Source organism: Calypte anna, chromosome 5 (assembly GCF_003957555.1).
Source record: "Calypte anna isolate BGI_N300 chromosome 5, bCalAnn1_v1.p, whole genome shotgun sequence".
NCBI classification, from domain to species: domain Eukaryota; kingdom Metazoa; phylum Chordata; class Aves; order Apodiformes; family Trochilidae; genus Calypte; species Calypte anna.
The window spans coordinates 14,353,288-14,377,766 of NC_044250.1; the positions used below are offsets into that span (position 1 = coordinate 14,353,288).

General features: G+C 37.5%; 1 protein-coding gene across 1 annotated transcript in view; it reads right to left on the reverse strand.

Moving 5' to 3' along the window:
* Positions 1-23,066, reverse strand: part of LOC103538422 (mucin-5AC) — a 36,257-nt gene extending 13,191 nt beyond the window's left edge. The window contains exons 1-29 of the mRNA XM_030451544.1: positions 22,994-23,066; positions 18,667-18,726; positions 17,984-18,245; positions 17,377-17,491; positions 16,704-16,794; positions 16,025-16,134; positions 15,592-15,808; positions 14,568-14,693; positions 13,959-14,076; positions 13,008-13,146; positions 11,939-12,049; positions 11,317-11,386; positions 10,425-10,562; positions 10,176-10,340; positions 9,587-9,681; positions 9,060-9,186; positions 8,045-8,300; positions 7,198-7,250; positions 6,711-6,811; positions 5,701-5,852; positions 5,164-5,302; positions 4,963-5,076; positions 4,255-4,434; positions 2,806-3,045; positions 2,005-2,161; positions 1,597-1,725; positions 1,132-1,258; positions 394-437; positions 114-308 (exon numbers count right to left, since the gene is read on the reverse strand). Of these exons, the coding sequence (XP_030307404.1) occupies positions 114-308; positions 394-437; positions 1,132-1,258; positions 1,597-1,725; positions 2,005-2,161; positions 2,806-3,045; positions 4,255-4,434; positions 4,963-5,076; positions 5,164-5,302; positions 5,701-5,852; positions 6,711-6,811; positions 7,198-7,250; positions 8,045-8,300; positions 9,060-9,186; positions 9,587-9,681; positions 10,176-10,340; positions 10,425-10,562; positions 11,317-11,386; positions 11,939-12,049; positions 13,008-13,146; positions 13,959-14,076; positions 14,568-14,693; positions 15,592-15,808; positions 16,025-16,134; positions 16,704-16,794; positions 17,377-17,491; positions 17,984-18,245; positions 18,667-18,726; positions 22,994-23,066 (3,904 nt within the window). The remainder of the gene's footprint in view (positions 1-113; positions 309-393; positions 438-1,131; positions 1,259-1,596; positions 1,726-2,004; positions 2,162-2,805; positions 3,046-4,254; positions 4,435-4,962; positions 5,077-5,163; positions 5,303-5,700; positions 5,853-6,710; positions 6,812-7,197; positions 7,251-8,044; positions 8,301-9,059; positions 9,187-9,586; positions 9,682-10,175; positions 10,341-10,424; positions 10,563-11,316; positions 11,387-11,938; positions 12,050-13,007; positions 13,147-13,958; positions 14,077-14,567; positions 14,694-15,591; positions 15,809-16,024; positions 16,135-16,703; positions 16,795-17,376; positions 17,492-17,983; positions 18,246-18,666; positions 18,727-22,993) is intronic.
* Between the last annotated feature and the right edge of the window lie 1,413 nt (positions 23,067-24,479).

The window sequence follows — 24,479 nt, forward strand, 5'->3', positions numbered from 1 at the left end:
AGTCAACAGTTTCCAGTAAAATTATATGCCATTAACTGATAAAAAAGATGCTCCCTTTCTTCTCAGTCCTTTCCAGAGATTTTTCAGTTATATTAAAGAGTATTCCTGCATACCTGGAGGAGTAGTTTTGGGCTGAATTGTAGAAAATGAAAGTGTAGGTGTTGTAGTGAGGCCACATTTAAGGATATCTCTGTTTATTGTCCCGTTGACATCACAGGTTGCACTGAAACACCATCCAATTCCATCTGTGGTGTTGTAGATTGTTTCACCATATTTATAGCTCTTCCCTTCATAAACACAGTGGCATGCTGGAATACACAAGTTTTTTGTCAGGCATCTATGAAAAGATAATATCCAGTATTTCATTTTCTTAATAATTCTTAGCTGTCTTACCTTTGGCATCATACTTGCACTTTAAACCTTCTGATGTGCATTCACTGAAAGAAAAACATTTAAAATCACATTTTTGTACAATGCAGTAATTTGATTAGTCAGTTTTCTGCCAGATACTAGCATTAAAAGACAAGACAGTATATTTGTCTTTTATCCTTGAATGTCCTGTTCATGTTGGCTTTGTTCTGCCAAAACAAGGATTCAAAAATCCTTCTTTATATTAATCCTTCTTTATATTAAACCCAAATGTATAAATACAAGTAAAGCTACATATTATGCAAAGCTACAAGTAGCAGACTTCCTTAAGACTTTTGTCATTCTTCTGTACAGCTTTCCTTGCATTTACAATGTTTTCTTATTAAAGACTCCATAAACACTTGAAGCAATAGAAGAATGTACTAAAATCCTTGGAAGCAGACCCCTATTTAGTATCTATACTCCTAGAAAGAATATTTTTCTTACCATAGGAATGGGAAAGAGAGAAAGCTTGTTTATAAAATAGTCTTTCTATCCTTGTTGCATCTTGTGAGGATTTACAGCATGATCAGGAACAAGTTCAACAGAACATACAGACATATGAGAACCAATAATGTAGGAAGAAAACTGGCATTTGATAATAAATGATTATTTTTATATGGTCAGCATAAACTAGTCTGGTCTTGTAAGAGAAATATGCAATTTCCTGTTGTTTTGATTGTTTTTCCTTGTCCATGAGCTGGCTGGTATGTTAAGTCTTACCATAACTGACATTCATCCCTTCTGTATATCTTTCCCTCTTCAGTATCATAACAGTCACAGAGACTGACACACTTCATCTGGTCCTCATGAAAATATGGTTTGTCTGGTGGGCAGTTAGGGTAGCAGCCTGCAGGAAGGGAAAGGTGAGAATGAGATACAGCCAGCAAAAGTTTTATTTGGGCAGAATTTATTTGCAGGTCTTGTTTTCAAGAGTTGTAATTTTTAAAACTTATTTTTTCCTAATAATTCTAGGAAGTAATGCAAGGTACTAGCATCAGCAGAGCCCAGCCACAAGGACTCAATCCTTGAGATGCTTTTAACTCTGGTTTCCCAGCTCTCTCTATTCATGTGGATGCAATGATATTGAAGAAAATTGACCAGTTGATGGGGGAAATACATTCCTGTAAAGACCATGAGAAATACAACAAAATGTATCCACTTAAAGGTACTTGAAACTCTTTTTACCTTCTAAACCTGGCAAGTCATTGAGGCATTTTCCACTTGGATTCCTACAGGTCTTCATACAGGATGCTCCACAGGGCTTATAGTGCCATTCACATTCCCCTTGGTGATTGTAGTAATCACAGAACAGTGCTAAGGAGAAACAGAACTTTAGACATGTTCAGAATTAAACAGAACAAAAAAAGAGCTTTTTTTGACTCGTGTTTGTTCATCACATCCCTGCAGTGCTGCTTGAGCAGTCTTGAAAACTGCAAAGTAATAGGTGACCATCAAACCAGCTTGGTGTGAAAAGGCTCCTCAGGAAGTTAATGCCTATGTCTGAGATACTCATGGTGTGTGTTCAGGGGCAGCAGCAAGGCACTGTACATTGTGCTGTGCTCTCAGAAGAAGTGTTTATGACATAAAACTCACGACAGATTGTTGGGGTTCTCCAGGCAATGCAGACACCAACTTCATTACATGCTTGGGCATAGGCAGCTACTGCTGTGCAAAAGCAGTCACAGTCTCCTCCAGTGTCACAGGCACAGGCATCTGTCACACATGCTTGGTAATATTGTGCTGGTTCAACCTGTTATTAAAAAGAAACATAATACTATATATCTTGCTTTCTAAATTCACTCTCAGCTTTACTACATCAGTAATTTTGTTTCTATACACTGTTAAAGAGCAGAAGTGATTCCAGATGACACATCCAAATAACTTACTGATAGATTTTCAGACACCATACCTGTGTCCTAGTGGAAGATTAGGCTGGTGTTCTCAAGCAGTATTAGGTAACTGCACTTGAAAATGAAGGTGTCTGCCAGTGGAAAGAACTGAGGAAGAGCATAGAGTCACCCTGCTTCATTAGATGTGTACTTAGTGCCAGACAAAGGCTATGCTGACCCTTCATTATTGTTTCATCAAACTGTTGTTCTCTACATGGCACATGAGAGTTCTTACTCAAGTCACACTACAATAATACACATGGTAATTATCAAACTATTATTCTTTTATAATAGCTCAGTATTGCCTATGAACTAAATATGGTTTTATTTCTTATAACTAGGCACTAAAAATCTCTCCCAGTCAGTTTTATTTAGAATGAAGTAAGTTTTCCTTACACAATTCAAAGTGAAACTTGCAGATGGATGAGGCATGCATGTTAAAATGTAGGAAGAGAACAGCTTCAATAATACACAGATCTGCAGTAAGCATCTGCCCTGGGAGTACCTGAGAGTGACAGGCAGCAAAGACATTGCTGTTGATGATGCTGCACTGCCTCTCTGACCAGGATTTTCGATATGGGTTGGTAGAACATGGTTCCTGTATGCTGTAAGCATCAGGACATGTAGAGGATACTTTCCAGCTGTTTCCAAACTCTAGGACATTCTCTACCACAGACTGACTCCTTGTAGTGAAGTCGTTGATGCCATTGCCATCGTAATTTCCACAGAGGCCGCAGACCTGGCCCTGCAAAAGAAAGTAAATAAAATAATAATGGATGTGAGAAAACTTTAAACATCAGAGACTGAAAGAATACTTGAAATTCAGCTCTTAGAATGTTGCCTTTACATTCTAACACTGCTGAACATTGCCATCCTGTGTTTCCTCAGCATCATAACACAACTCTGGGCTAGAAGGGTACTGCTGTTGACTTTTCTTCTTCTAAATCTCAACAGTAAAACCATCTTTATTATTGTAACCTTCTGTCTTTGAGGTATGTCCTTAACAAGGAAACGAGGACCCACATTCATCTAAGCTTTTCATTTTAGCCTTATTTTATACAACAGAGGTATATATAAAAAACAAAGCTGTCATAAATACTTCCAGTCCAGACACACAGTCTGCTTACTATTGTGACTGATGACAGGTAAGAAATAAGTGAAATTTTCCTTCAGAAATATTCCTCATTCTAAATGTATGGATTTGTAAAACTTTTAGACTATAATAGATGCTATTCTTTCTATATAAATCTAAGGTGCATACTTTCTATATTACTACTATTTTTATCAAATGCCAGTGGGTGAGGCAGCAAAAGAACCTATGATACTGAAATAAACTTGTATATCTGGTTATAAATTGCATTTAATTTATATACTTCATTGAAATGCCACCATAGTATACAATAAGACAGCAAATTCCTACAGTTTAGTACTTATATAGCCTGTTCTAGGAGAGGCTGCATGGCAACATGAATACATTTTCTTTATCACCTATGTAGATGTAGATATATGCTTGGAAAATACCCAGTTGCTTTTTACAAGAGGCTTTCACTTTCTTGTTCTTGGAGTGTGATAATTTGTATGTCAATGAGAACCAGAAACCATGGATTACTGACAAGATTAAGACTACTCAGTTGGTTTCTACACATGTAGCTATGCAATTTTAATAAGGTCTGATAGCTCTAATGAACGTTTCACTGGGTGATTTTAACAAAGTCAAGTCCAAAAAAGCAGTTTGCCAGCTCAAGTTCTGTCAGGCCACAAAGGCACCAAATGCTGCCTCCAGAGCTCAGGATGGTAATGTGGCTCCCTGAGGCACAAGACTGAAAACCAGTATGAGATGTCCTGCCGGAATGCTACAGACATCACCTGTTTGGGATCTCAGCAGAGTCTCAACAAAATTCATACCCCAACCAAATCTGGACTGTGAATTGTCACTTAACTGTTAGTTCTGTACCTTAAAATCAGGGCTGAGCTTGATGAAGATGCTGGTTTTCTTGTCCCACATGAGGATCAGTCCACTTGTGGTCTCTATCACCAGGTACATACCCATATAGCGGACTGTGTATGGCACCTCATGATTTTCTCCTCTCTTTACCACACTGAAATGTTCCTCACCAAGTATCAGTTCATAGCCCTGAGACAGGAAGAAAAGGTGATCAGAAATTAACTCAGTAGCTGCAGCTGTGCTCTAAAAACAATTGTTCTGCTTTTGAGAGGACTACAAATAGTTTATACAGTGAGAAAAAAATTCCAAATGTAGTAAGTAAAAGCTATATAGTTCAAATCTCAGGTTCCTGGAACAGTATTTTAATTGGGTTAGGAGAAAAAAAAACAAAAGTGTTTTGGTAGTCATGAAGGAACTGCATTGCACAGAATAAAATAATCTTCTGACATGACAGACTAAATTTCTGCTAAAGACAATGATTTTCCTGTAGATCTGCAGTTTGTCCAAGAGGAGTATAATATAAAGTGGGAAATGAAAATACACAAAGCTGGTAATCTCTTCCAAATATTTCACTTGAATTGGTTTTAATCTTAATTTACAAGTTAATTGGCTTTTTAAACTTTTTTTCCAGCTTCTGTGAAGCAGTGGGTATCTAGGCTTCTCCCAAGCTCTGAACATACACAGAATAAAACTGGTCTATATGCAAAACCTTCTTACCTCTAAGAAAACTTTAATAGATTTTGAGCAAGTTGTCCCAGTGTTGCCACAGGGAATATTTTCAGTGATAACCCTGAAGGTCCCATTGGCTGTGCTGCTCTTCCCACAGTGGTCCTGGGTAGAGAATAACATTAAAAAATATATTATTTTTGTAGACATGTTCAAGGTTACAGCTCATTTATGATTGCTAACAATCAGTACCTGAACTAGAGTGTATTCACAGTTCCCATTGAAGCTGAACCTTTTTTCATCAAAGGTATTATAATGGCCATCTCCATAAACAGCACAAGTCCCCAGACATGGATCATTGGTGCATTCCCACTTCCTGTTTTTGCATACACTAGGAATGAGAATAAAACATTTTAATAATATTACAACTCACTGGTTTTCTTGTGTAGACACAATCCAACAACTCGGGATTTGTTTGGCAACTCATGCCTGGTAAATTTTATATTGATTCTGGAGTTAAAATAAGTCTTTTACATTTTTCATATAAAGAATCACTGTTCTGCTACTAACTGCAAAATAGGGTAGTACTTAATGAACACTATTGTCCCAAAGGTTTCTCCCCATTCTGTGCTTTGGCCATCTGCCTACATCAAAAAAACATACTCATACTCTTTAATCCAAAGCTAAAAGATCCATCAGTTGACAAAAAATGCAATCCAATTCTTTCCTCAGTGCTGTACAATTTAAGATCTTTAGAAAGGCAAGTGATGGAAAAAAGGAAACATTTACCAGGTGTTACAGTCAACACTGAGCTTTTCCCCAGGCTGATACATGGCCTCATTGTGAATACAGGGACACTCCTGCTCAGGAATACATCCACCATTCCCATCCAACACAAGCCCAGCTGGGCACACACAGCCAGATACACACTGTGTGCTATACTGTAAAGTGAAGAGGAAGATATAATTTCAGAATATAGTAATCACAGTAGAAAAAAGGAAGATTAAATTCTCAGAAAATGTCTTTATGTTGTCTTATTGCATCCCAGCTCTATTGGAAAAAGACTGAAGTACTTATATAGGACAAATGAACAAGAAGTAAGTTATTAACCATTATTTTAATTTAAAATGTTAAAGTTAAATGTTTTATGTATGCCAGTGCTGATTTCTCTGCTGGGGTCTATGAAATGTGAAATACATTGAATCTTAAGTTTTGCTCTGTGTTAGCTGAAGAAGCCTTGCATCTTTTAGTGGGTGACTTGAGATTGAATGGAGCTTTAAAAAGAAAATAATTCCCACTATAAAAGTTGTGTTGAGCTACATCTGTACATACATACAATCTGTATGTCTCATATGGTATTTATCTGCAAAATGTCATGCAGGTACCAGGCACCTGGGTGGAATAATCCAATGAGGTGTGTAAGAAGCTCACAGTGGCATCGTGGTATGAGAAACAATGGTTTCTCCTAGCCAGTAACTTTCTCTTAAAGAAGTACAGTGTATGGTAGAGCCATGGTTGGTCTGGGGGTTTTTTAGCCCTAAATTTCAATAATTTGACTAATTAGTGTTACCTGCAGTCACTGAAGAAAGGTAAACACTAGCCTCAATAATTAAATTGGATATTACTTTATTATATTCTGGTCTAAAGGTCCCAGTGTTAATGTTTCATAACATAGTTTCAGGCTTTTGCTGCAAGAACAAAGCATCTATGTTGCAGATTTGGAGCAGATCAGATAGATCAGCACCAAGAGCACAGACAACACCCAGAAGGAGCATTTCATCCAGCCATGACATACTTACACACTGCATATCCAGAGTCTGGCAACTTTTTTGGCATTCTGCTCCAGTTGTTCCTGCAGTGGTGTTTCTACAGTTGAAGTAGACCATGGGAGATTCACAGACTACAGGAATGAAAGAAGTAAGAGCAGAGAGAAACAGCACAGGGTTTATCCCACAGCTGAAGCCATTAAAACCAACTAGAAATTCTTGGGAAATTGAATATTTGAGCTGGTAGAGACTGTTACCACTATTCAATCTGCACAAAAGTTCACTTTAGAGCACTTAGTTCCCAAAAACTGGACAGTATTTCAGAAAAAAAATATTTATGAGAAAGGTTCTATCATTACCCTAGATTTACTCCTGCCTTTTTTGATAATTGAAAGAGAAATACTTCTATTATTTGAAAAATCTGCTAGGAAAAATCAATTCTATCAACTATTTTTGTCCAAAACCTGGCACAGAGGAGAAGATATGTGAAACATTTATTTATTTATTTATTTATTTTTACCTGGAGTTGGATTGGGTGATCCAATGCAATTCAGTCTTCCCTGAATGCAAGTGCTGTAAGAGAGGGAAATTTTGGTTTTTTTCTTCTCAAGCCGTGTATTAAGACTGAGAGCTACTTCTCTCTTGTGAATCAGAATTTTTGAAGGAGTTCCAGAATGTTTTGCAGTTTAAGGAAAAAGAATCCCTCAATACCAGTGCTGCTTTCATATGATAACCATAATTGCTTAAATGGAAAAACATAGGCCAAAATGAGTGTATGTCTCTGCTCGGTACTTACTTTGTCATAAGATCTCTCCTTGCTGGTGTTATTCTAATTTTATGCTTGAAAAATCATGGAATTAAATAGAAAATTCTCTGTCAGTCTGGAAATATCACAGAATCATGTAGGCTGGAAAGGATCCTTAAGATGACCAAGCCCAGCAGTAAAATTAACACTGCCAGATCCACCACTTGTCCCAGAGCACCACATCTACATGTCTTCAAAATACCTCTGGAGATGGTGACTCAACCACTTCCCTGGCCAGTCTGTTCCAGTGCCTGACAACCCTTTCAGTAAAGAATTTTTTTCCTAAAATGCAATCTAAAGCTCCCCTGGCACAATCTGAGGCAGTTGGTGTAGAGGGATGTTTACTGTTTTCCTTTGGATTATAAGTCTTTCATTCTGCTCCCCATCCTGTCTTCCATCTCAGGGAAGTAAGTAACATTCTTAAAAGCTGAAAATAAAGCTGAAAAAATGAGAGAGGGTGGTTTTGAACTTCAGGCAAGGTAGGGTGAATCCAGTTTAAATCTAGCATATTTCATTGGGAAAGGATGGACACTATTGCTTGAGTGCTTTGTAAGAGACTTACCACACCAGCCCATTTTCATGGACAGCTTCTCCCAGTGAAATGGGAGATCCCCTGAAGTAGCAGGGACACTCAGCAGCAGGCACACATTTGCCACTCTGATCCAGGTAGGTTCCATTTACACAGGTGCAGCCATCCACTGGGACAAACTTAATGCTGCATGTGACATCAGGCTCACTCAGAGACCGACAGGTGGGTTGACAGGATGAGATGGTGTAGCTGTAGCTTAGGGTTTCTGGGCATGAGGTGGTGTATTTTGCTGGAGAGAGGAAAAGAGAATAGGTTTGTTAATTCCAGATGGTGATTTCTGGTGGGAAAAAAAAGCCACAGGCAGTAGAAATAATATGTAAATAATATTGTACACCTCAGCCTATATTGCATCTTTCATGTAAATGTATTTCTGAAAAACTCCAGAGTTGGACCTGAAAAGTTACTGTACATCTGGAGTAAATGATAGATGCAAAGAAGGAAATATTTTTTCAAATGGGATTTGGGAAAGAAACCTTCATTTGGGGCTGCCAATCCTTGCCAAGACTTCTAAGCCTTTTGAAGCATGAGACAAGATGTCTCCCTAAATATCTCCTGGTATGCTGGAAACAGACCTCCTGGATTAGTGGAACCCTAATTAGTAAAATTTGTCTTCAGAGACCTTTCATTTGCAAGCATTCTGATTAGTTGTGCTGGTGTTGTTATTCTTACATGTCACATGCTCTCTACAATAACTTGTGTTACATAAAGTTGTAGTGGAATCACAAGTTGCACATCAGTAGGTTGGAGGCACTTCCATAGCAGCAGTCTCTTTCCTAATCAAATTATAGTTCTCTTTTATTCCTATTCACTCTGCCAGAAATGGACTGACTGGAAGGGAACAGCAGAGAATTACTTCCAAGGATTCACTTAACAATATCCCTTGTTCAACACTTGCTATATTTGTCTAGAAATTGGTATAAAATTACCTCTGATCAACAGTTTTTACTGATGTGTATTCTTAGGGAAGGGTACAGTGAGGTGTACTCACAGCAGACATCATCCCTCCAGCCAGGCAGCAGGATTCCTTTGGCAGCACAAGCTCTCACATAGGAAGACAGGGCTGCACACAGACAGTCCTCACTATTTTCACAGTTACATGTGTCAAACATGCAGTTCTATGAAAGCAGAGAAAAATCAAGTCTCAGTACTGGTTATATTGTTGATCTTAAAAAAAAAATGTTATCTTTCTAGTCTTATGCATTAATCCTTTTTCAGATATAGACAACACTAACATAGCTTTGTCACTTTCCAGTCTTTGCCCAAGTTTCCCCACAGAGAATGAAGGTAACACAGCTGCCTTTCACTTGCAAGCAACTCAGGATCTTGAAGCCAAGACTGACAATTGAAGTAAGGTAATGTTATAATACAAACAGAAACACGTGGTGAAAGAAGGAAGTACTGCAGTACAGAAATTGAAATGCAGACACTGAGTAAAGAGGAGACATAGCTGGAACTGTCTTCTTCTGTCAGCTAATTGTAATGATCCTGTTTCTGTTGTTTCTAAAAGGAAAGTACCGTGTGATAAACAGAGGGATTCACTGCATTGTGACAATCAGCAAAAGGTCCTTTGCTGTCAGTTAGTAGTCCACACCAGTGCTGAGCATATTTTTCTGTGAAGAGAAAAAAAAAATACACACGAACGTTAACCTTCATATTTCATTAGTCACAAAACCACTCTGCCCTGCTCTGTGAATTCAGTTCTGAAATGAGATTGAATGTCTCCCTCTGTCTTTTTACTCAGCTTGTAGGCAAAGGTTCCTAAAACCATAGGAAGAGAATTAATAAATTCTCTTGCTGAAGAGAGTTAATAAAAGATTTCTAAAGATACTTCTGCAGTCCACTCCTCTGACACCAGTTGTCAGCTTAGACATCCTCTGTTTTCAATGACCACATGGCTCCCTTCAGTTAGTGTTGTGTTTCGGTGACTCTTTGTTACTTAACCCTAGTGCTTTCAATTTGAATATTTGTTTCTGATTGCAGATTCATGTTTTTATCACATATAGAAGTTTTTATTCTCTTCTCATTGCTTTCCAACAGATGTGTTTTCTGCACAGATGAGCAAAAAAGAAAACAAACCCAAGAACAAGTTCTAAGGAGCACCCACCATTTTCAATGCTGAGAGCACAAGGGTTCTCAAAACTCTGCTGGATATTAGGGCACGAAGCCTGAGTTTTCCATGTATTTGCAAATGCTGTTGCTGTCCCTTCAATGATTCCACTTATAGCCTTGAAGTCATCAGTCTGGATATTATTGAAATTTCCACAGAGCCCTGTTGAAAAACAGTGAAAAGTTTACATTGCTCACACTGGACAAAAGACATGAAGGAAAGTGCTTCTATCCAGCAATCGCTTACCACAGGTCTGGTTTTTGAAAACAGGATCCAGGCGCACAAAGACCTGCATGATGGGGATGGTCTGGATTTCAAGGTGGACACCAAAGTTTGTCTGAATGATGGCAAAGAATGATGAAGGTCTGAACACGGTGACATTAGCTACAGATGAAAAACAGAATGGTCACTTTCTGAGCGAGGTCAAATGCTGGAAACGGTGCATCACTATTCTTTCTGAATTTCTCTTGCCATTTTTGCAAACTCTGAGGTGAAATCAAATCTTTATTGGAAAGGAATAAAAAACAAATCAAAATTTGTGATATAGAATGTGCTTGGAGCTAACAAGACGTTGACTTTATTTGCTGTCTCAGCATTAAGCAGTTGGAGATTATTCCTTCCAAGGAAACAAGAAAGGAAAACTATGGCACTGGGCATTAAAAAGAATACTTCTATATTTATTCCTAAGCTTCCTTGGATATAGAGGTAAAATAAGCAGATCTGGAGGTCAGAGATACTGCATAGAATCACTAGTTATTAAACAGAGGGCAAAAATCCAATTTTTATTCAAGGAAGTGTGGGCACAAGACTGGTAAGTTAAAAGCAAACAAACAAAAAAAAGAGAGGTAGAAGAGGTAAACAGTTGCTTTCTGTGTTCAATTATTTTGACTGTGTGAAGGAAGTAAACCTTACAGCAATCAAAACAGGAGAGTGGAAATGCTGGGTTTTTTCTGTTTGAATTTTTGCCTGTGCTGGTTCTCTCTCCCATTTCTTTATGAAACCAAACTTCCTACTTCAAAAGTATTTGTGTGACTTAAGGAATACCCTGAAGAGAAGTTCTGGGTGTGTGGATTCTGAATAGCTCTCAATTCTTTTACCTTTCATAGTTTAAGAAAATGGATTACTGTAGAAAAAATACCTGCTGAGATGGGCAGCTGGGTGTAGATGGAGTTCACAAACACAGCACCATCCCTTTTGACCTCAATCAGCTGATAAGGAAGAGGAAAAAGAGGCAATTGTGTAAGGATAACTCCAAACCAAAAACTAATAATGGTAATGACTCCAGTGATATTAATCAAAAAGATATTAAAATCAGAAGGAAAGTTTGTAGTGATTTCACCTACTCCCTCTTCCCACTTTACTAATTTTCCCCTCCATAAAGAATTATTTTCAGAGGCATTCTCAGCTCCTGAGGGAGTTACATCATCTTGGATGCTCTGAACACCTCTTTGTGATGAATTTCATCTTTTACTGTTTTACTTACAACCAACCTAAAAACTCATGGTTTTTTCCACCTAATTGGTAGAAAATAGCTTTTTTTCATCTTTGTGAGTACAATGTTCTCCTTAATGAGCTTCCACAAAGCCTCATTTATGGATGATCTAATTTTCCAAACAAAACAAAAACATTAATTTAAAATAACATATACTTACCACGTATGTTGATCATCTGAGATAAAATTAAATTCCCTGACTGATTATTATGGGTTCCCTGACCCATATCTTTAATATCAAATCCCCATACTTATTCTGCATTCTTACAGTTTCTCCTTTGTTGATGTTGAGGGTCACTGTGTTTAAGCAGGTCTCAGTGTCTGTTAGGCCACATTTGCGTAGCTCTGCCAGGATGGTGAATGTTTCATCTGTGCAGTGCTAAAAACAAAACAAAACAAAACAAGAAATCCCAGTTACTTGATGAGAGGCAAAATACAGAAACTTTCCCTGTAAAATTTACTCTCAACTCTGAGAAGTATTTCTGTTTCTGGAGAAGATCCAGGCTCTCCCAAATCCTAGAGCTTCTTGGGCTAAACTTTCAGTTTTGTCTTTTGTAATAATAAGAACAATAAGAGTATTAGAAGCCAGTTTTTTATTTTATTGAGGATATCCATTTTTGGAGGGTTTATTCATGCCTGCTTCTACTGTGTGATTCAATTCTACTGTTTCTCTCATCTTTCTGTAGCTGGTATCAACACTAGACAAAAATCTCAGACAAAACATTTTTCAGGAGAACAGTAATAGAAAACTTTTGGGTTTTTTTTCATTATTACATTGCTGTAATAAAATATTTTATTATAATTAACTTTTAATTTTTCTATTTATTCAGACTTCTAAAAAAATCTATTTTTAAATATTCAAAACATAAATGAAATGCATATGTGAAAACATAAATGTCAAAACATATGTCAAAACATAAATGAAAAGCATTAAGCTTTTTTTGGTATTTCAACTTCCCAGAAAGGAAATTAAAATATTAGTCTTGTAAATTCAAATTATTATTTTTAATTACTGTTAGAGTAATTTCTCAGACTCAGTACCATACAATACAGCAACATGGCAAAAATTATGCAGTTCAGTAAGGAACTAGATTAACCACAGAGAGGAATGTAGACTTAGCAAATTCTTAAAAATTGCTCCTCTTCAGCAATGACTGCACTGAACTGGAAATTCCCCAGTAAATGCCATCTACTGTTGCATGATCACCCAATACTTACCTGATGGCTGTTATTTGAAAGCCAGCATACTGAACACCTGGATAAGTAAGAGGCAATTTCACATCTGTATGTCAAAGAAGTGTTCCAGGCTATGTGACCTAGTGGTAGATGGTTCTCACCTTAGAAAGGACATAAGTGCAGTCTCCATGGTGGTCATAATGTTTTTTGTCAAATGTGGAAATGTGTGACCCTCCCTCTACTGAACATGTTCCTGGGCATGACATATCCTGGCAGCTCCACTGCCCTCCGTGACAGGTACTAGGAGAGAGAGAATGAAATGAGCTGAAAGCAGTAACAGTGCTCCAGAGTGAAAGGAATTACAGTAAACTGAGGTTCAGCTATTTTGCTCTTGGTTTTCCTTTCAGTTTGCCACAAAACAAATACAGGCCTCCCAAAACATTGTCAATGTGTGATACAGTGCATTAAAAGGAATGACTCTTATGCATTCACTTTGCTTATTTAATTGTTTTCCATCTTTGGAGAGGTGAGGCCTCCAGCCACAGGTATTGGATGAGTTTGCTTGGGCTTTGAAGCCACCATAAAGTAGGGTAACAAATTAAAATCTCTTCTGGTTTAGTTATATGAATGTATCAAAAACTAACAGAAATGTGACCCCAGATCTACTCCTGGTGCAGAGCATAGATGTTTCCTAAGGTGATGTGGTAGTACACAGGTTTCAGGATTAATAATTGCAAAATCAAGGTTGTATTGAGTCATCCCTTGTTTTCTCCAAGGAAAACAAATATTTGCAAATATATAAATTAATTCCCCTTACAGAAGTCCAAATGTTGAAAGAGAAAAAAAAAGAACCTAACAAAGAGGAAGGATTATAATTGACTGGAAATCTAAATATTGTAAATCCTTGCTTTGATCACCTTGAGTCAGAGTGCAATGCCAGTTAAAGCTGTTGCTAAACAAAACAAAGGATGTTCTGTAGGGATATTTTGCAACTGTAGTGGCCAGGTAAACACATACATCAATTACCAATGATGCAATTTCATACAATAAACCATTAAGGTAGTTAAATATATGAGAGGAAGTTGTAAGTTAGAAAAGTTAACAAAGATTACCAGGATTGGCACTGCTCTGAAAATGATGCTCCTGTAGCATAGGTGTAGCCATTGTAAACACAGGAGCACTGCTCTTGGGGAATGCAGCCAGAATTGTTAATGTCATCAAATACAGTCCCTAGATTTAAAAAAAGGACAAAACTTTGATCAATTAAAAAGGCATTTCCTATAGACCATTTTTGTTTGTAACAAATCCTAAATATCATCTTGGAGACAGGTCTGCAGCTGTCATGAATGTCCTCTGTCCTGAGGACAGCAGGACTACAACAATTTGCTCAGTGATGGATTCAACCTGTTCTTCTTAAATTCCACCTGCTTTGCAGGAGGGCCTGATTGCAGCACAGGTAGCTTGCTGAGAGACTGGTCTTGATCTGTTTGCTGTTCTGCCTTCCTGCTTTCTGAATATTGCATGTGTATTGGCACTTAATTCTTTTCTTAATTCAGCCTCAGTTGGCACTTAACTTTTCTCAGCTGAGATATGACAAATGCTTGCTGCTTGCAGCTGTGAAAAATACAGGAGGCTTTAATCCCCTGGAACCTGCTCAAATCCTCCAGGTAAGCTATTGTTCTTTGAAATCAGAGATCTGAGTACATGGAACCTGAACTTGCCTGGGGGGCAGAAACAGCCATCCATGCAGTGCTCCTCACAAAGCTGAGATCGCTCAGGATTGGTGCAGGTGTCAGCACAGGGTGAGCTGCACTCCTGGTATTCCATGTTGTAGGGACACTTCTTGGCTGAAAATTTAAAGGAGAAAAGATTTTTTTTCAGTTAAAAGTATTTCTAGTTCACTGTATGTGAAAATATTTATATTCATTTAAGTCTTCCAGCTAGATATAAAATGGCACAAAACTGCAGATCAACCACCAGGCTCTCAGAATTTGAAAATTTAGTCATATTTTACAGTTGATTTACAGGCATTACTGTCTGGTGTTGAACAGGCTTGAGGACTGGATTTCTGGGGACAACATGTTAATGACACCACAAAGTCAGGAAGGTCTGTGCTTCTACTGAAGGCACTATCCTCATGTACACCTCTACTGCTAGTGAAATCAAAGATTCCTAAAGCTTTAGAGTACTTTCATTTTTCCAGATGCCACTGGAAGGACAAATAGCACCTGACAGGCTTTTGCTTTGGAGCAAATGCCAGTGACAGTCACAGCAGCTACACCCCATGGTACAGTATGTGTTTAATTCAGTGCAAATCTCTATGAAGATTCCAGTCATTCCCATTACCAAGCAAGAGGAGATAAATAAGTGCTTAACCAGCCAAACAGGGTCAAATCAATTAATAATTGAGAATCAAAAATGCTGTAGCCACCATGAGAAACAAGAATACATGCAAGCAAGCACAGCTCATTCTTTTTCCTTCTCCTTTATTTGCTCCCTTTACTGTCCCAGTTAATTAAATAACACTTTGACTCTCAATTGCAGTATCCATTGAAGTGTTTGATCAGGGTCTAATCCAGTTTGCACTGAAACCCTTAGCTCTTCCACTACAATCTTCATCCTGGAATTTCTACATTCTGGAGAATACAACCTTGAATGGTTTGCAATTTCTCATGGATCTTCAGCATCATTTGAGAGCTTGTTGGTTACTGAGCATACAGTGAAGCTGTCTGCAGGGATACTTACAGCACAGCATTGAGGTTCTCCAGTTCAGGGGTGTCCCACCAGCATGAGAACACTGCCTGGAGTATTCAGCAAAGGTGTCACAGATGCAGGAGGCATTTTCAGACTTCTCAGAGAGGCACAAGTCACTTTGGCAAGCCACAATGTACTCTCTAACATCAACTAGCTCATTACATTCTGCAAATGCAGAGCTGGTCAGTGTTTTCTGGCATATGTCATCCTTAGAAGGAAAAAAAAACAAACACAAAATAAACTTCCAGAAAATAGAAAGGAGAACCTTTTTGGTATTGTTACTTCCTATAAGCAGTTTTTTAATAAAATATTTTATCCCTCCTTAAGTTGCTGTCATCCAATGGCTTTTCCTGTTAACTCGCCTGAAGCTCTAAAAAGCTACATATAAATTTGGAAAAAACCCAGAAACTTAAAAGATTCTTACAAAATCAGAAGTGCAGTTGTCTGTCAGGGTAGAAGTGGAGTCTTCACAGTGTTCTGTTGGACCATCCATTTTCTGCATGTTCCCAAATTGCAAGGCTGTCATCTTAATATCTGTACAAAATAAATTTAATAATGAAAGTTTTTGGATTGTATTGAGCCCATAGAGGGAAGAGAGAAAAGAATCTAAATAGGGATTTGGACAAAGGGGACTGCTTTTAGGCAAGGTTTAAGAAAAAGCTCCAGCTGGGAATAGAATGATGAAGATAAGAACCTACCAGGATTATGCTGTTCAGCAGTCAAATGTGGATATTCCAAGTTTAAGACAGAATGGAAAACATACACATACTGATTAGACAGTAAAATTTCCTTGAATATATTTCTATGTTTATTTATCTTTTTAATGAAAATCTGGCTCATTTTTATGGGTAATGATCAGGTAAATAAAACTCTGGCATACAAGAAATATGCAATGAGTTGTTAGCACCAGTACTATATTTGTACTGAAAAGTATTAAGTCAAATTATCTGACCTGTGTATTTTTCAACAGAGATTGAATCTTCTGTGTAAATCATTTGACATGGCAGGAAAGAGGAATGATGGTAGTGTTAGAACTCAAAGAATACAAAAATAATTATGTTGGAAACTCCAGAAACCAATTTTCATTATTTAAAAAAACTCACTGTTTGAATAGAACTCATTGTAAGTTGGAAGGCCATTGAAGTCTCCACAAAGTCCACAGGTCTGGTTGGCATATTTCTCATTCAGTTCCAACTGAAATAATGGACAATAAGTTGGTAAAAGTTAGTACAAGCATTCTAAAATATATTCAAGACAACTGAAAGCACCTCTACCTACTGCCTCTGTTTTTCATCAGATCTGTGTAATTTTATTTAGCAATCTGATTCAATCCTGGGGGATAGAACGAAGAGTTGGCTTTGATTTGGCTTACAAAACAGTCCAAGCTGTTCATGCCATTTATCCAAACTTAAGTTTTCACTGTAAAATGTATATTGGTTTCAGCCTTTCTCTCCATTTCTCAAAAAGCAAATCCTAAAAGAGTGAAAATTTTCTATAAAATTGTCTTTTAAGGGATAAGTAGTATAGTAATGGCAATATGTAAATGATATAATGGAAGTGATTTTTCATCCTGTTTTAAGCACTCATCTGCTGTTCACTAGACATGAATCCATTTATTTTTTTGTAAGGATTACCTGGATGCAATCCTACCTTTATTAAGAAAAAAAAAACCTGCTTAATAGTATGAGAAGAGAAAGCAGTAGTAATCCTCTGAGCAGGTAGGGACTGGTAATCAAGGATCAGCTCTGGTCTCTAGAGTCCAGGAACAGTTCTTACCAGGATGCTATCATCTTCATTCCACAATAACAGAATACCCATTTTGCTGGCAACTTTCACATAAATGCTGCTTTTCTCTATTGTAATTCCAGATTGGCTGTATGGCAGCTGAACCCTAGGAAAAGACAGAAAGAAGGTATTTTTTATGCTAGGTATTTTTTGATCCTATGCTAGGGATTTTATGCTAGGTATTTTATGGGAGGTATTTTTATGCTAGGTGTTTTTTGATCCAGATATTTGATAAAGAGAGGGAAAAAATGGCTTATGTTATCCAGCATCTGTAGGGATTCTAAAATAACACAATTGTGTGAAAGGAAAAGCAATCAAAAAAAATAAGTGGTTCAACTTCGTCAAATATGGACCTGGATTTGGATCCAACCTGTCAAGATTTTTCACCTAAATTTTATTTTTGTGTTAATCATTAAGGAAAGGATTGATTTACTTTGAAAAGAATCAATAAAAACTTATTCATTATTTAAGCTGGCAAAATTGTCAGATTTACAGAAGAACACAGAATCCCACACCTCCAAATACACCAAAGTATTTGGTAAATTAGAAAAAACCAATAATTCTGTGGTTACCAAAGGAGTGTCATGGATAAACTTACCTGTTGCCATTGATGATGACAGCATCCTTTGCTAGCTCAACAGCCACCCCTTCCAGCTTCATGACAATCTGGCTGACTGTTGGAGCATTTCCCACTACAGCACGTCTCATCTGAATGTTGAAATCCTCATAGGGAGCATTGCAATGGGATGCAAAAACGTAATTGCAGAGCCCAGGGAAGAAGAATATGTCTCCATCAAAGGTCTTGAAGTGGAAATTGCCCCAGGTGCTGCACACACGGCCATTGTGAGCAGGATTGGAGGCTGTGAATTAAAAATAGCTTTAAAAAAATGACTTAAAATTCCCAGCTTTACCATACATCAACTTGCCCAAGGCTTGTTTATTTTTGTCACTGAATAGTTTTTGCCTGTCTACCTCCTTTTGTTATTTTCTGTCCATCTAGCCCTTATAGAACTCTGTATTCATTCCTCACTCATAGCTGTTGCTCATACATCCCTAAAACTTGTTTGTTATGTTCAGCAAGAGCTTTATTAGTTGCCCACATTTCCCCTAAGGTAACAGTTACATTTCATGCATCTTAATCACCCTCTTTATCCTCTTAATAATCCATAGATTCCTTTACCCGTGTCCTTCCCTATTCATATTAGATTCTTCTGTCTGCATCCCCTAAAATGAAAAACTTCATAAAAATTCATAAAAAGCAACTTCATTTGCTTTACTTACATGTTATTAATGGATTTGTCAGCATTGGCTGGATAATGTTAACCTTAGGTGAGACTGTGGCTAGAAAAAAAGAAAGCAAGAAGACAAAAACTAGCACAACAATACCAAACTTTGCACTTAAAATTAACCTTGAAAGGACTAGAAAGTTAATACGACAGATCCAATGAAGTGATGTTAAAACTCTTTTGTTTTACAGAAGCCATGAATCATGTTAAAGGTGCACACTTAAAATCCCAGATCAGGATAGTTAACTCATAAGAAATGGCTTCCAACTGTAATTTTCTAAATTTTCCACCTTCCTTTTTACCCTTTTATGAAATTCTGCACTGTGTTGGGAGAGGCAGGAATTCACAGTTCTGCATATTAGAGTGCTTCAGACATACTGAACAATACATGGTTTTCTTCTTATTACACTCTCTTCTTTCTAAGGAGGGAATAAAAACTACAGTTATCCCCTTTTCTCTCCATTTCATAGTTTTTTGTTAAGGGGTTGAAAACCCTCAGGCACCCTTGGACCACAAACCTGTTTTACAGGATGATCACAAATCATTACATGGTAAAAAATCAATGAATTTGGGTTTAGCAACTGGATTTCCTAACATCAGCCACTGACTTTACACATTGCCAAAGTGGTCCCATTTCCTTGTTTTCAAGGAGTCAAACCCCCTGCATATGTATTACACTTTGATTTTATATGTACGTATTAATGCACATATACATATCACCTCTACAAACACAACTGTTTTCTTAGCTACTTATTATTATACAAATAAAAGCACACTGTGTGTTTAGTAAGTGGTATCTAATGAGGGTATTATTTTTATTTCCTAGAGGGAGGCTTATTAATACACATTATCTTAATTTGACATTACTGGCAGTATGCTGAGGAGTTTTTTTAGGCATTTTTATTCTTTACTAGAGATGTAGTATAAACAAACATACTGGTTTGTTTCAGCAGAACAGACTCAGTGTATGTGCTTCCTGCTTCAGTTTGGGCTCCTGTGAAGGAATTGGAAAAAGCTTATTAAGTACTATGTCCTGCATCTGAACTTTCAAAGCAAAGCATTAATACAGATCAAAGGACCCAGACACATCTTTATAAGACAAAGTGGAGGTTTTTTATCACAGAAGAAAAAATGAAATAGGCTTCAAAAAAAGTTCATGTTAATTAATTATAGAAAGATACTTTCTAATATAAAGACTCAAGAGTTTGAATCCAAATAACATTTCATGTATATCTATTTTATTTTTTTCCCCTTAAAACTGTCAACTGGATGCAAGAAGGTACCTCTGAGTGATAATATGATGGCCCGAGCAGTAACCTAGAAGTAGCCAAAAGTTTCCTGTTCTACCCCTCTTGTCACTCTGAGGTGGTGCAGACTCATGACTTCTCTGCAAAATATCTTGAGCATCAGACTGTAAATCTATTTGATCAGAAGTTCTTGCTACCCCACTGAAAACTGTGACACAGTGCCACAAACAGTGGGACAGTGGCACAGGAGGAAAAAATAGGCCAAGATCATGTGTCCACATGATAAAGGCACTCAGCTATATCAAACCACCTTGTTCTTCTGTTCTTCTTCAACGTTTAGTTTTGTACCTCCAGCTAAATGGTTACTGGATCAACTATATGAACAATCTTCCATATGAGGTCTCCTCTCTATCATGACCCCATACATTTTTACTTTCAATCCATGCATGGCCCAGCAATACCATACCAAAGGAGGTACTGGCAAAGACTTCTGAGACATGATAAATATTGAGCTGAACACTTTTATACCTAGAAATAACTGACTTGGAGCTCTTATGTTGGTGTTCTAGGCTCTTGTCTTTTATAAGGAAGATAAACCTCAAGGCCAGGTTGGATGGAGCCTTGAGCAGCCTAGTCTAGTGGGAAGTCCCTGACCATGCAGGTGAGTTGGAACTAGGTGATCTTTAAGGTCCCTTCCCACCAAAACCACTCTCTGATTCTATGAAGAAAAGCATTGCAGACATTTCCTGTAAAAGAAAAATCGTTATAATTTTATTTTGTGAAGGACTGAATCCTACCAGAATGTGGTAACTGTGTAACTATAACCTGTCAAATCTAAATCCTCAGTAGATTTAGGTGCTGAAATTACTTATATCTGAATATTGATCAGGATTATGTGAATGAGCACTCCAGGTATTTAGATAATCTCTTGGTTTAAGAACAATTGCCTATGTAATTTAGTCCTCAACTAAGCCCCCTTTTCCTCTTACAGTAGATGGGAAGAGTTCACTAAGTCAGAACTGGATCCACAACTAGATCCCATCTCACTGAGCAGGGAGCCACAATGGTGAAAGAGGAGAAACTGCTGAAGTCAGGGATGTGCCCAGTCTGCTTTGTTTCTTATATTCCTTACATTCCTTGCTGAGCATTTCCTCAACTTAAAACCTCAGTCCAGATATCTTCTTTTAAAAAATATTATTCTAATGTAATTTCTGGATGTGCTCACCTTGTAAACAGCTGGAGTATTTGATCCTAGAGGTGAAGGATCCTGTCTGAAGGGATTCAAGCCCCCACTACCAGAGGCCCCAAGGAGACTGCTGGTTTAGGGGAGAAGGTTCTAGTCAGCCTCACCACATCTAGAAGTTGCTGCAGTGTCTGCAGTTTCTTTCAGACATAAGCTTTTAATTCTTTTCTCTTTTAAATTTTTGTGTGATCACCAGTGACGTACAAAGAAGTAACTTAGAACAGAGCTTAATCATGTCCCATTTCCTGTGAGTCTTTCAGTATCACAGGTACTACCATAAAGTAAATGTATGTATATCACTATTATTGATCCTGATCAGGTGCCTCTGTAAGTCTTAATAATAGGCCTCAATTTTCTCTCTCCCAACAAGAATGTCAGCAGGCATAAAATTGTAGAATATTTGTGTATTCTAGCATGAGAACCTTTGTAACAGAGCAAAATAGTATACACGTGTATTTTGCACTGCTTATTTTTCTCAAGGAAACAGCAGGGGCTTTTATTTACATAGCAAATACATTATTTTCAATGAAATTCTAGCTGAGTTGTTTTATTTAGCAATTGCACAACGCCACATTGCTGACAATTATAAAAATGTGTCTTCCAGCTGTAAGAATAGTCAAGATAATTTACAATTTGATAACCTGGGAACTAACCTAATTATTATAAATATTTCTGAATAAGTCTATAGCTGCCAATCCACATATACCATTATGATTGCAGTTAATTTATAAAAGACCCAAAAAATAAAGTGAGACACAGAAAATTTTGGAGATGGAAATGGTCCAATATTCTTTAGTCACTTGGGACATCTGAAAATATTTTCAAGAGTGTGATTTGAATAAAGAAGGGTTTGCTGGACACTGTCTAATAACTACTTGGTTTTCAAAGCAATTTATCAGCTTGACATTGCACAGCACCAACAACTTTCCTGTTCAATGAACAGGTGAAGAAGCTTTTGACTGACATTGCATAACTCTAAGTGTAGGATTCTGCTCTAATTGACTGTAGAATTTTGTGCTCAGATCAGCTTGCCAGCATCTTAGTGTTCATTTCACAGACTGTAAAGTAGACTAAAACCATATTTACACTTGCCAGGGCTTTGAATATTATGTACAGGAAAAATTGACATAGGCTATCTGAAGATTTAAAAATGTTAGCTGATAAGGCAGTGAATGGGAGTGGTTTATTAAGTTTGTACTTATGCAAATCATTTCAGTTTCAGTTGTCCCCTTGACTTAACAGGGCTACTAAAGACTTTGCATAGGGTTATCAGTGTCATCAGAGCACAATCAGTTACTGAATATTCCCTTCTTGCAAAAGAAATTGCCAAAAATCGTGGGAAATCTGGCACTGGCTCCTGGGAGGTGACAAAGTGCTGGAAAAGATTGACCAGGAGTCTGATCTAGTGTCTGGAAAATGCAATGTTTAAAATCTCACAAGCCAGGTAACATTCACAATTGGACCTCATACAAAATTCAACAGGAACAAAATGCCTTTGTGAGGCACAAGTGAGACTGAAAACCTGACATTTTAAGACATGAATAATGGTTCTTCTTTATTTCATTTCAAGGCTGCCTTCCAATTGCAGCTTTGAGGCAACACTAAATTAAATCAGTTAATTGTCAGGCATTGGATCTTTAATGAAAATTAGAAAATGAAAAGAGATCTTGTTTAAATGCAACTGTTAGGTGAAAATAAAATTAGTTTAGTGAAAATAAAGTTAGTTTAGTTCAGTGAAAATAAAATTAGTTAGGTATTTAAAATTAGTTAAAATACCTCACTAGATCTGAAGAGAGTATTTTTTTTCCCAGTAAAAAAAGACAACTTCTTACCTATCTGATGGATACAGCACAGTGCAAACAGGAAAGCCCATTCCAGTGCCCATATCCCCCTGCCAAACCCCATCTTGAGGGGTGTCTGGCACAAGGATGCCGGAGTCTAAAGGTGGTCAGGAGGACGAGTTCACCTGTGCTCTGTCAGTCTTATATAGTGGCTGGCTTTGGCTTCAGTCCCAGATTGATTCAGAGAGTCTAGAAAGGTGGGGTTTGGGGGATTTTAGCAAATGGACAGGTAAACAGAGGATGCTCTTCCGTCTTCAGAAACAGTCCAATGGTATTTGCATTTTAGGAGGAGTATAAACCTACACATACGTATATTTTGTTAAGGTTCAGCATAATAAAGAAAAATAACATGACTCCAAATAAACCACAACTCCTCCTCCACAAATAACAGGTCCTGGAACAAATTTGATTTGGTGTTGCTTTACAGTTATTCAGACAGCACGCAAGTAGCTATTCTAATTTTTTTCAATACAGTAACTGATGTCAGGCAGCTCCTTGGCAAAAAAAAAAAACCCAACCCCACACTGGTTTCTGAAGTATGAGGAGGTGTGGAGTATTTCATTATGTGGGGACTCAGCATTAGGCAGTCACTCTGGGCCTCTTGGGGCAGGTAATCTTCATGCAAAAAAGAACAGATTAACATTTTTGAAAGGGTCCTGCACTATTCCATAGTCACACTGAGTGTAATCCATGGAAATATGTGTGTATCCCATCCTTATATGAGGCACTGGACAATTGTGAGGCACCTATCTGAGGAACATTAAGCCAGTTTCACCTAGACCATATCCTAGCTTTGTTAGAGATGGAACTAAACCTTGAAATATACTTCTGAATTCTCTGCATGACTTGATTTTGCTTTCTCCTATAATCAGGAATTCTTTCAGACAGTCAGACAGCGTTAAACCAGCTTTGTAGCAGAAAAAAAGTTACATGGATTATGGCCTGTGACCACGATCACATCATTCCAGTATTGTTCTTGTGTAATTCCAATCACATCCATGGAGTTATGAGGACTACAAATAAGAGAAACAGGCAAGGAATGAGGCCTATAGGGCATGCCAGTAAATATTTAACATACTTCTTTCATTGAACATAATTTTTTTGTCACACTGGATTCTACTGGATTATAATTTCAAAAGCAGGAATTAATTTATACTCCAATAAACACAGACAGCATTGCTACTTTATCCTTTTTTAGCTTGGCATTGGATATTGGTAGGATGAATTGCTTTGGGCAGACTTCCATCTCTTTCCAAGGTCAATAGAACTTATTAAAATAAGTTAGAATATGGCAAAAATGTTCAAAGTTAGTGAAACCATTATTTTAAAACTGCTAGGGTTGGCAAAAATGATACACAGTGCAGCACCTGGTCTACACACAAATAACATTTGTCCTCAGTTCATTTTAGCCTCCTGCCAGTTTACAAGAATAAAGATAAGTGATGAAATGAGTTACTGCTTAGTGGGGGATTTAGCA